This window comes from Carassius carassius, chromosome 5 (assembly GCF_963082965.1).
Source record: "Carassius carassius chromosome 5, fCarCar2.1, whole genome shotgun sequence".
NCBI lineage: Eukaryota > Metazoa > Chordata > Actinopteri > Cypriniformes > Cyprinidae > Carassius > Carassius carassius.
In genome coordinates, this window is record NC_081759.1 from 15,454,781 (window position 1) to 15,467,724 (window position 12,944).

At 44.0% G+C, this 12,944-nt stretch overlaps 1 protein-coding gene across 2 annotated transcripts in view; it reads right to left on the bottom strand.

The window, feature by feature from the left end:
* The window catches only part of LOC132140855 (serine/threonine-protein kinase SIK2-like), a 31,817-nt gene that overhangs the window by 4,337 nt on the left and 14,536 nt on the right, over positions 1-12,944 (bottom strand). For both annotated transcript variants that reach the window (XM_059549883.1, XM_059549884.1), the window contains 4 exons: positions 12,734-12,886; positions 12,239-12,397; positions 9,464-9,680; positions 4,944-5,207 (listed from right to left, as the gene is read on the bottom strand). In XM_059549883.1, the coding sequence (XP_059405866.1) occupies positions 4,944-5,207; positions 9,464-9,680; positions 12,239-12,397; positions 12,734-12,886 (793 nt within the window). The remainder of the gene's footprint in view (positions 1-4,943; positions 5,208-9,463; positions 9,681-12,238; positions 12,398-12,733; positions 12,887-12,944) is intronic.

Below are 12,944 nucleotides of genomic sequence, written 5' to 3' on the forward strand. Positions count from 1 at the left end.
CCTGCTGCATGACGCTGCGTCTGCACTACACATGATGGCTGCTTCATCGAAGAGCCGGTGTACGAGTTCCGCTGTGGCCGGGCTCTCACCTAAGCACGCCGCTGTTTCAGTTCCAGGGATTGTGACTGTTTCAGCGTCTTTTGCAATGCGCAAGCCTGTACGGTTGCCCGCTTGCCTGCACACAAAAACCGTTATCACGGCTACCCAGATATTTCCTGAAAAAGGTGTAATTTCTGGTGTCCCGGCCACGGCCGATGGTGCTATAAATGTAGTGACGATGCCCACTGCTCAGTGCCCATCTCCACATATAAGCACAGCCCTTCACACAGGGCTCGCGCCCATAAAAGCGACTCAAGTCGATCACGCGCACTACATAGTAAACGTGCCCACTCCTCAGTGCCCACAATCACTATGTCACACGCGTCATGTGGTTTCTGTAAAAACGAAACCTGTGCACGTTCGTCCGGCCACGGCCGATGGTGCTATAAATGTAGTGACGATGCCCACTCCTCAGTGCCCATCTCCACATGTAAGCACAGCCCTGCACACAGGGCCCGCGCCCATAAAAGCGACTCAAGTCGATCACGTGCACTACATAGTAAACGTGCCCACTCCTCAGTGCTCACAATCACTATGTCACACGCGTCATGTGGTTTCTGTAAAAGCGAAACCCATGCACGTATGTTCTGCCCAGGCAGACAGCGAGTCGAAAGTGGTAAATGTGCACGCTTGCAGCCCACAGTTACTCGCAGACATCACAAGTCCCACGGGACCCGCTCAGCCCTCCCCCAATCGGTTGAACACCGGGATGGGGTCGAGGACGAGCGATCTGCCCGCTGTGATCAGCGCGCTCCCCGCCTCAAATGCCACAGGCGTAACGCTCATGGTGCAGCGCACCCATGCGCCGCCGTTGCCCAGTCAACAGAGCACGCTTCGCATCCAGCCTTTAGCCATTCATGCAGATGCATGGTAAGCGCTTCCAGGGGTTTCGGATTGGGTGCTAGGCATTATAAAGAGAGGCTACTCGCTACAGTTTTTTTTTCGACGCCCTCCACGATTTTTAGCGTGCGTCGAAACTACAGTCAAAACAGAAGTAGCACACATACTTCGGGCCGAAATATCAAAACTGTTGAGCAAAGGGGCTGTAGAGCCTGTGTCTCGAGCTCAAAGCGAGGGGGGGCTGTACAGCAGATACTTTCTGGTGCCCAAGAGAGACGGGGGTCTCAGGCCCATACTGGATCTAAGACAGCTGAACAAGGCATTGATGAAACGCAGTTTCAGAATGTTTACGACCAGGAAGCTCCTTGCGCAGATTCGCAGAGGGGACTGGTTCATGTCAATAGATCTGAAGGACGCGTATTTTCAAGTACAGATAGCGTCAAGTCACAGGCGATATTTGAGATTCGCCTTCGAGGGCCAGGCATATCAGTTTACAGTCCTGCCGTTCGGCTTGTCCGCGGCTCCTCGTTCGTTTACGAGGTGCATGGATGCAGCGCTCGCTCCTCTCAGACTCAGAGGCATGCGAGTGCTGAATTATTTGGACGACTGGCTGATTCTGGCTCGATCACGAGCGGAGCTCGTGGAGCACAGGGCCGTATTACTCGATCACTTCGAGAAGCTCGGTCTCAGTGTCAATTGGGCGAAGAGTTCGCTGAACCCCAGTCAGACGATTCTGTTTTTCGGTATAGTTCTGAACTCGTGTTCCATGACGGCGCGACTGTCACCACAGCGCGCGTTGGGCATTCGGCGCGCATCGAGTTCGTTTCGCTCAAACACTGTCAGAAGGTGCTGGGCCTCATGGCCTCAGCATCTCCGGTTCTGCAGCTGGGCCTGCTCCGCATGCGCCCCCTGCAGCTCTGGCAGCGCAGAGCGTGGGTGTCTGGCCGACTGCGTCTCAAGGTCAATCAGAGCTGTGTCACAGCCCTGAAACCCTGGACAGCAAACGGCTGGTACCAATCAGGTGTAAGCCTGGGGACTTCCCCGAATGTGAAGATGGTGTCGACGGACGCCTCCACTTCGGGATGGGGAGCGCTGCTCGAGGGCAGACCGTCCTTTGGCCTGTGGTCAGAACGGGAAAAGCTCCATCATATCAACTGTCTGGAAATGCTGGCAGTGGAGAACGCGCTGATGCGCTTTTGTCCCCAAATCAAGGACCACCACGTCTTAGTACGTTCAGACAACATGTCTGTGGTGTCCTACATAAATCGCCAGGGTGGTCTCGGGTCCCGAAACCTGTACAGGCTGGCGGAACGCCTCCTGGTTTGGGCTCAGCGCAACGTGCGTTTGCTGAGGGCAGTGCATGTGCCTGGGCTACAGAATCTGGGTCCAGACAGGCTGTCCAGAGGCAATGTTCCTACGGGCGAATGGTCTCTACACCCGCAAACAGTCCAGCTGTTGTGGGAGAGATTTGGCAGGGCGGAGGTGGACCTCTTCGCGTCCCACGAAAACGCTCACTGCCCCGCGTTCTTTTCCAAGAACGAAAGCGCGTTGTCACGGAAATGGCCGTGCTGCCCGCTTTATGTTTTCCCTCCTGTCTCCCTCCTTCCGCAGGTGATAGAACGGATGAGAGAAACGAGATGTTCAATACTGCTTGTAGCACCTCTTTGGAAGAACCAGCCATGGTTCCCAGATTTGATGCAGTTAGCAGATGTCGCCCCGTGGCCAATACCGTTGAGGAGGGACCTCCTCTCGCAGGCCAGGGGTTCGATTTGGCACCCTCAACTGGAGTTGTGGTCCCTCCATGTGTGGGCGCTCAACGGTTGCCCGCTGATCTCGCAGTGGGAGTGCTAAATACCATCACTCAGGCTAGAGCTCCGTCGACACGACGTCTGTATGCCTCGAAGTGGTCGGTGTTCTCCAGCTGGTAGACAGCTCGAGGATGTTCACCCCTTAGTTGTGAGGTGACGGAGGTTCTCTCCTTCCTACAGGAGCTGTTGGATAAGGGCAGAGCCCCATCCACGCTCAAAGTTTATGTGGCGGCCATCGCAGCGTTTTCTGAAACAGCGCTCGGTCAGTCAATAGGAAGGAATGATTTGGTCATCCGCTTCCTTAGAGGAGCTAGGAGGCTGAATCCTCCCAGACCTCCGTCAGTCCCTATGTGGGACCTCGTGGCGGTTTTGGAGGCCATGAAGGGTCCCCCTTTTGAGCCTATCCAATCAATTAGCCTTCAGCATCTGTCGTTCAAGACAGTATTCTTGTTGGCTGTCGCTTCAGTGAAGCGTGTGGGTGATCTGCACGCGCTCTCGGTGAGCCAGTTGTGCTTGGAGTTTGGGCCTAATGACTCAAAGGTCATACTCGAACCTAGGCACGGTTATGTGCCGAAATCCCTCAACACGCCGTTTCGGGCTCCGGTTATTGCCCTGTCTGCCCTGCCGGTGTCAGGAGAGGATAGAGACTCGAGTCTTCTTTGCCCTGTCAGGGTTTTAAGAGCTTATGTGTCTCGCTCTGCTGCCTTTCGACAGACTGAGCAGCTGTTTGTCTCGTCCGGTGGACGTTCCAAGGGAATGGCTGTTTCGAGACAGACTCTATCCAGATGGATAGTTGACGCTATAGCGTTAGCTTACGCTTCAAGGGGCCTTCAGTGCCCGCTGGGCGTCAGAGCACACTCCACAAGGGGCGTCACCTCGTCGTGGGCGTGGTCTACTGGGATCTCCTTGCAGGATATATGTATGGCGGCAGGTTGGCCCTCGCCGTCTACATTTATCAGGTTCTATAACCTGGAGGTTCCCGCCTTGCAAGCAAGGCTGCTGTCGGTATGGTCGAATCAGGGCCCTGAAGGGAACTCTGAGTTTGTGAGCGTTATGCGCTGCCGACTGTTATATGGGCAGTATTGTGTAAGACCCGCATTGCCACATTGGTCAGGCCTTGCCTCGGCTGTGTGATGTCATATTGCCGCATCTACGGATGCTGCTAGATATGGGACCGAGGGCTTCCCCACTTCCTGTCCTGGACTCTCTTTGAGTCCCTCAGGTGACTGTGCACTGTAAATCCTGGGGGTTGCTTCAGGTTTATTGGTGTGTGATCCCTGCGAGCACGGCATTTTACATTGGGTTCCCATAGCATCTTAGCTAAGACGCAGTACGAGAGAGCTCTCGTAAGAGAACGTACTCGGTTACTAAGCGTAACCTCGGTTCTCTCTAGAAGAGCGAACGAGTACTGTGTTCTCTGCTGTGCGTACGATTCACTCTGGTTCGCTTCGGCGATGAAATAAATCAGGTGAGTCAGCCTTTTCGAGCTCCTTTTATAGGTTGGGCCACACCCGTTTCGGCGGGAAGTGGCAAGAAGGGCGCAAAGCGCCCTTATTGGTCTGATGTTGCATCAGCCTGCGCTCGATAGGCTGTGCAGTTGCCGCAGAACAAGCCAATGAGCGAACAAGCCGTCTCGCCTATGGCTGTGTACTGCTGCAAATGCGCTTTACAAAAATACAAAATTAAGGATAATTTTTTGCTTCAGTATTTCGTGAAAAGAGACTTTTCCCGTAGCGCCTTAGCTAAGACGCAGTACTCGTTCGCTCTTCTAGAGAGAACCGAGGTTACGTTTAGTAACAGAGTACGTTTTCTTTCTTTTTTTAAGTAGGACTTAAATACATATTTCAATATAATTTCATAATTACTTCTATTGTCTCTATATGGTTAAAGTGTGCTGCTGAATGTACTGTACTGAGAATAATTTATGGTAAACTAAAATACACTTAAAACTTGTGTAATGTATTCAAACAAGGGCTGTTAGTTTAACACGTAAAATTTTGAAGAATGTTGGCAACCTAACAGTTGATGGTAGTCTTTTGTGCTCAACAGAAGAAAGAAAAATGTAAGGATGAGTTCAAATTAATTTTGCATGCAGAAATGTGATGTGCCGATCCTGAAAAACGTTTGAGAGAAAAGTGATTGATGAAAAACAAAAATGACAAATGATTTGTACAAGAAAACACAAATCATCCAGACCTTGAGTCAGAGACGTGTCTGAAGCCCTTCGCCCCTCTCTGAAACTGACTAGTGAGGGATTATGAGCGCCCTGCCCCTCCGTGTTCAGCGGCTGAAGGGTGGGCTCAGGGGGCTTCATGCCCAGGAAGACTGGAGCTGTGCGGCTGGCAGGTGTAGTGCTTAATACATCCTTTAGAGCAGGATTCTCTTCAGGCAAGCTGAAATCACTTTGAGTCGAACCCATGCTGTAGTCTGAGTCCATGCTGCCGAGGGACGGGTTCAGACCTGCAGAAAGGAGCTTTTGTTGAACTGAAGTTCACTCAAGAATATGGATGAAACCATATTTATTCAGTGTCCAAACTCAAATGGAAGTTAAAACTGAGTTGGGTGAATACATAAATTTTAGTAACTGAGAACTAAGCCTTGCTGAAAACATTCTAGTCCAGACATAAACATGAACAAAATTCTCTGAATATGCACCTTGCTGTCCTGACTACACATTTTTTTTTTTTTCAATGTATGAATTAAGCTTTTACAACCCGAATTCCGGAAAAGTTGGGACGTTTTTTAAATTTTAATAAAATGAAAACTAAAGGAATTTCAAATCACATGAGCCAATATTTTATTCACAATAGAACATAGATAACGTAGCAAATGTTTAAACTGAGAAATTTTACACTTTTATCCACTTAATTAGCTCATTTAAAATTTAATGCCTGCTACAGGTCTCAAAAAAGTTGGCACGGGGGCAATAAATGGCTAAAAAAGCAAGCAGTTTTGAAAAGATTCAGCTGGGAGAACATCTAGTGATTAATTAAGTTAATTGATATCAGGTCTGTAACATGATTAGCTATAAAAGCTTTGTCTTAGAGAAGCAGAGTCTCTCAGAAGTAAAGATGGGCAGAGGCTCTCCAATCTGTGAAAGACTGCGTAAAAAAATTGTGGAAAACTTTAAAAACAATGTTCCTCAACGTCAAATTGCAAAGGCTTTGCAAATCTCATCATCTACAGTGCATAACATCATCAAAAGATTCAGAGAAACTGGAGAAATCTCTGTGCGTAAGGGACAAGGCCGGAGACCTTTATTGGATGCCCGTGGTCTTCGGGCTCTCAGACGACACTGCATCACTCATCGGCATGATTGTGTCAATGACATTACTAAATGGGCCCAGGAATACTTTCAGAAACCACTGTCGGTAAACACAATCCACCGTGCCATCATCAGATGCCAACTAAAGCTCTATCATGCAAAAAGGAAGCCATATGTGAACATGGTCCAGAAGCGCCGTCGTGTCCTGTGGGCCAAGACTCATTTAAAATGGACTATTTCAAAGTGGAATAGTGTTTTATGGTCAGACGAGTCCAAATTTGACATTCTTGTTGGAAATCACGGACGCCGTGTCCTCCGGGCTAAAGAGGAGGGAGACCTTCCAGCATGTTATCAGCGTTCAGTTCAAAAGCCAGCATCTCTGATGGTATGGGGGTGCATAAGTGCATACGGTATGAGCAGCTTGCATGTTTTGGAAGGCTCTGTGAATGCTGAAAGGTATATAAAGGTTTTAGAGCAACATATGCTTCCCTCCAAACAACGTCTATTTCAGGGAAGGCCTTGTTTATTTCAGCAGGACAATGCAAAACCACATACTGCAGCTATAACAACAGCAAGGCTTCGTCGTAGAGGGTCCGGGTGCTAACCTGGCCTGCCTGCAGTCCAGATCTTTCACCTATAGAGAACATTTGGCGCATCATTAAACGAAAAATACGTCAAAGACGACCACGAACTCTTCAGCAGCTGGAAATCTATATAAGGCAAGAATGGGACCAAATTCCAACAGCAAAACTCCAGCAACTCATAGCCTCAATGCCCAGACGTCTTCAAACTGTTTTGAAAAGAAAAGGAGATGCTACACCATAGTAAACCAGCCCCGTCCCAACTATTTTGAGACCTGTAGCAGAAATCAAAATTGAAATGAGCTAATTTTGTGCATAAAATTGTAAACTTTCTCAGTTTAAACATTTGCTATGTTATCTATGTTCTATTGTGAATAAAATATTGGCTCATGTGATTTGAAAGTCTTTTAGTTTTCATTTTATGAAAATTTAAAAAACGTCCCAACTTTTCCGGAATTCGGGTTGTATTTATTTTTCTTTCTTTTTTCATTTTTATATCTTTAGGATATTTTAGCAAAACACTTTTGTCTTATTAGATTCTCTTTATTATGTAAAGCACTTTTAATTCCCATTGTTAAGGAAATGTGCTTTATAAATAAACTTGACATAAGCGACATGAGCAAAATCAAAGAGTCACAAGCAGCCTGCTAAAAACAAAAAGCTGGCTGGTAATGTCAGCGGGAAAAAATACTGTAAGCAGTTTAGCTAGGATGCCAAGTTGTGAAAATTCCTCACAAAAAATTTAAATACAGATGATCATGTGTCTGAATCCATTTTTACTGCACATTGTTTTTTATTTTTTATTTTAAACAAAAATGGAAATGTAATAGATTTGAATTTTTTTAATGTTCTATTTCAAACAAATGTTGTTATTCTGAACCTTCTATTTATCAGAGATTCCAAAGATTACAGTTTTTGCACACACAAAAAATATACAGCACAATTTTTTCAAAATGTTTCTTGAGCAGCAAATCAGCATATTAAAATGATTTCTGAACTGATCATGTGAGACTGAAGCAATCAAAGGATTAAATCACATTTTATAATATATAATAAAATAGAAAATAGTTATTTTGAATTGAATTAATTTTACAATATTACTGTTTTTACTGTTTTTTTTTTTTTTTTTTTTTACAAATTTTTGATGATGTATATTGATCAAATAAATGCAGCCTTGGTAAGCATATCAGACTTTCAGAGAAATTCAAAAATCTTACAGACATCAAACTTTAAATGGTAATATATCATTAAGACACTACAGGTCCTTCTCCAAAAATTAGCATATTGTGATAAAGTTCATTATTTTCCATAATGTAATGATAAAAATTTTACTTTCATATATTTTAGATTCATTGCACACCAACTGAAATATTTCAGGTCTTTTATTGTTTTAATACTGATGATTTTGGCATACAGCTCATGAAAACCCAAAATTCCTATCTCTAAAAATTAGCATATCATGAAAAGGTTCTCTAAACAAGCTATTAACCTAATCATCTGAATCAACTAATTAACTCTAAACACCTGCAAAAGATTCCTGAGGCTTTTAAAAACTCCCAGCCTGGTTCATTACTCAAAACCGCAATCATGGGTAAGACTGCTGACCAGAAGGCCATCATTGACACCCTCAAGCAAGAGGGTAAGACACAGAAAGAAATTTCTGAACAAATAGGCTGTTCCCAGAGTGCTGTATCAAGGCACCTCAGTGGGAAGTCTGTGGGAACTAAAAAGTGTGGCAAAAAACGCTGCACAACGAGAAGAGGTGACCGGACCCTGAGGAAGATTGTGGAGAAGGACCGATTCCAGACCTTGGGGGACCTGCGGAAGCAGTGGACTGAGTCTGGAGTAGAAACATCCAGAGCCACCGTGCACAGGCGTGTGCAGGAAATGGGCTACAGGTGCCACATTCCCCAGGTCAAGCCACATTTGAACCAGAAACAGCGGCAGAAGCGCCTGACCTGGGCTACAGAGAAGCAGCACTGGACTTTCGGAAATCAAGGTGCCAGAGTCTGGAGGAAGACTGGGGAGAAGGAAATGCCAAAATACCTGAAGTCCAGTGTCAAGTACCCACAGTCAGTGATGGTCTGGGGTGCCATGTCAGCTGCTGGTGTTGGTCCACTGTGTTTTATCAAGGGCAGGGTCAATGCAGCTAGTTATCAGGAGATTTTGGAGCACTTCATGCTTCCATCTGGTGAAAAGCTTTATGGAGATGAAGATTTCGTTTTCAGCAAGACCTGGCACCTGCTCACAGTGCCAAAACCACTGGTAAATGGTTTACTGACCATGGTATTACTGTGCTCAATTGGCCTGCCAACTCTCCTGACCTGAACCCCATAGAGAATCTGTGGGATATTGTGAAGAGAAAGTTGAGAGACGCAAGACCCAACACTCTGGATGAGCTTAAGGCCGCTATCGAAGCATCCTGGGCCTCCATAACACCTCAGCAGTGCCACAGGCTGATTGCCTCCCTGCCACGTCGCATTGAAGCAGTCATTTCTGCAAAAGGATTTCCGACCAAGTATTGAGTGCATAACTGAACATAATTATTTGAGGGTTGACTTTTTTTGTATTAAAAACACTTTTCTTTTATTGGTCGGATGAAATATGCAAATTTTTTGAGACAGGCATTTTGGGTTTTCATGAGCTGTATGCCAAAATCATCAGTATTAAAACAATAAAAGACCTGAAATATTTCAGTTGGTGTGCAATGAATCTAAAATATAGGAAAGTTAAATTTTTATCATTACATTATGGAAAATAATGAACTTAATCACAATATGCTAATGTTTTGAGAAGGACCTGTATAGTGTAAAGCTTAAAGACTATAATTGCCTGCCCTCATCACACACATTATGAAATGCAGTACTAACCTGTGATGGGCAGCACAGCAGGTTGGTTGGTGACCTCAGACAGCGTATGCCGGCGCTGACTGAAGCGAGCTGTATGAAAGGGGGCGAGGGGCACAGCATGCTCTTCCTCCGCCTCAATGCCCTCATCAATGGAGGTCTCCATAACGTTGCTAGGCAGCGAGCCACTGGCTTTGCGGACAACAACTGGAGGAAGCGGGTCCAGTAAGCAGCCATCCACCTGAGATATAAATACACACACACACACGGTTTGCAAAACTATTTTGGTCTGAAACAGCTCAGCAGTCTTTGGGACATTTTCACTGTTTCGCTGTTTCTAGAACTGACAAGGGAAATCAAAGCCGAAACTCAATGGATTTAACAACTAGTTATTCACAAAGAGGCAAACAAGAATGATTTGAAATGTATATATTTCTGTTACATTCTAATACAATAACAGTGTTTCATTGGCATGAAGAACTGTTACCATCCATGGAAACTTTCTAGTGCAAAACAGAATCTTTTAGATTACTTGTTCTTAAATGTACTTTACAGTACAGTACAAGAAAAAAAAACAACTTGCTTCTTTTAAGAACTGTTCTCTGAAAGTTTGTTTAGGGAAGCAAATTGTGTTTTTTCCCCCCAAAGGCATCGCTGCAAAAACACCCTTTTTGTAACCTTTGTTTTTAAGAGTGTAGACAATGCCGTCGGTTTCATTTATCAGAAATTATGTAATGTTGCTATGCTAAATGTCCACAGGCGACCAGCAGCTTTCCTGAATTACAATAAGTCAGCTGATATAAGTTTGTGAGAGCGTGACCTCAACATGTTTGAAGAGATCCCTAGGTTGCCATCTGTTCAGCTCCACAGGCGCTGGGGCTAAGTGAATGACTTATCACGCGTCCCTTTCTTCATAAACAAACATTTATATCTATTCATTTGGCAGACAGTTTAACAACAACTCACAGTCCATTTAAGGACTACTTTTATAAGTGTTTGTTCCGCCGGAATAGAGCTCTTGACCTTGGTATTGCAAGCACCAAATGAACAGAAAATGACCTGTTGGAGGGCAAATTGGTATGTATACAGCAGAGTCCCCACAGGATGAGTCAACGCTGCACGTCAATTAAATAACAGTAGCTATGGAGATTGCCTTGCGATAGCCAAGGTAACAAATGTTGTAGTCACGCTCTTCACGAGTGGAGAGAACATCCAGCACTGATCACATCGGTGGCCCATCACTGGCACATCAGGGGCATTTCCAAACACAGAGCAGGCAGAAACCCTGACATGCTGGCGTTACTGTAACAAGAGGCTGCAAATAACATGATGGGCAGGTAAAATGCAGGTTGTCTCCCTATGATCAACAAGGGTGAGCAGCATGATCGGTATTTTAAATCATGGTATGTGTATATGGCATAATAGTTAATTTGGCTGCAAATCTTTTGATTTTTTTTTAAATATTTTGATAAAAAATTAATAAAAATATTTTGGAAAATGCAGTGAATATATTTTAAAGACAAGTACTTTGTCTCATTTAATTAAAATAGTTTAAATATTAAATAATAATAATAATAACAATAGTTAAATAATAGTAATATTTTAGAACATGCAGTGAAAATGTGTTTTTAAAAGACAGGTGCTTCATCTCTGATTAAAAATAGTTTGTAATAGTAGTTTATATTATAATTACTTCTATTAATAGCTTATATATGTATATATACTTTTAAAAAACGCAAAGAATTCATTAGAAATTTTACAAAAGTTGACAAAAGTTGACAAAAAAGAATAAAAAAAGAAAAGGTGATTATACAAAACTAATGTCTGGCATATGTGCATTAACAACATCACATTATGACTTAAAAACAAAACAGGAAAAATTACATTATATTATTATTGTACTATATATTATATAATATCATATTATATTATATTATAATTAATAATGTATTTATAACTAAATCAATGAATTAAAATATAATTAAGAGACATAAAAAGCCAACAGGCTTAGTTATGTCAAAGCCATAAAGGTAGATTTGCTACGTTGTATCAAGTGATATTATGAGGAGGGAAATTCTCATTCTAGAGAGATTTTGACTGGACAAAAATCTGTGTAATGCAACATAGTCAATAAAAAAAATATACTAGGATGTAGGTGACCTCAAAATTACTAGACATGGACTAAAAGCCCCATAAACGACATCCCTCTCTATATTTTCACATTTCGTCATTGCTCATAAGTATAAAGCACTCTCACTGCCACACAAACTAGCTACCACTACCATGGTACAGCAAAATCTCTGCCGGTTGACATATTCCCAGTGTCATGCAGTGCAAACTGTCATATCGCCCGGTCTCAGATATAGAATAAATTCCCTTGTCTCTGTCTGAGTCATTCATTTATGAATGAGTAGCAATAAGTGCTTGAGATACCTACACTGACGCAAAGCACCAATGGTGACACCAAGCACTGAAATCATAAAGAGCGTTTTTTATTAATTAATATATACGTAGGTGTTATTTTAGGAGGCTGAAGTGCTGCTGAGATACTGCGGGTGAGTAATGAGGAAGAGATCAGGCTGACACTCAGGCAGAGGAACTTCACACGCTGCAGACAAAAGCTCTGCCGTCATACAGCAGCCCCAATGAGTAACGCTGCTATTTAAAACACGCAGGCAGAGCTTACGAAATATAGCCTCAAGCCCGAGAAGAGGACGAGAGATTTCTTTCTGTGCCATTCGATTCTAATGAATAACCTTTTTTTGCTGTTTGTTTTACCACATCAGAAACATAACTGACCTTGGGAGTGGCCACGTCTTCCTCCATGAGCGTCTGATCAGGGGAAGCAAGGGTTTGTGGGAAGGTAAATGTGTCTGTAGTGGACTGCAATAGAGTAGGTGAACGCAGGTGACGTGCTGCCTGTGGCGGGAATCCTGCTTGAGAAGGAACCGCAATGGTCTGTAACAAGAACATGAAGGTATATACCAATAAGTCCAATGGTAATATCATGGAATTGCAGCTATCCTGGTATCTTGGAACTGTTTTTCTAGGTTCATATAGTTGCAGTCATGTACCATGGTATTACCCATCAGATACTGCATGAATGTGTTGATGAATCCATAAAAATGATCATTAAAGGTCTCAAAAGCCTGTTTCTGTGGTTTACGGTCGCAGAGGTTAAACTGGAAGAAGGATGGCTGGATTACAGATTTTGTTCCTCATGATTCCAATATTTAAATTTTTATACCAAACGCCATTTCAATATGTCTGGGTAGACTTCACAGATGGGGTTACCTTGACAACAGTCTGCTCAGCGACGGTGCTAGGGCGGCGCTGGCTGGCGTGCAAACGCTGTTCCACAGGGAAACTGCTGCGATGCGCTTTCAACCGCTCCACAAGCAGGTAGTAGATAGCAGCAAAGTGGTTATAGCTTTTGTTCTGAAGAGACTGTGACAGAAAAAAGAAGAGTTTTTGAAGAACAAGACAGACAACGAAAGAGAACACT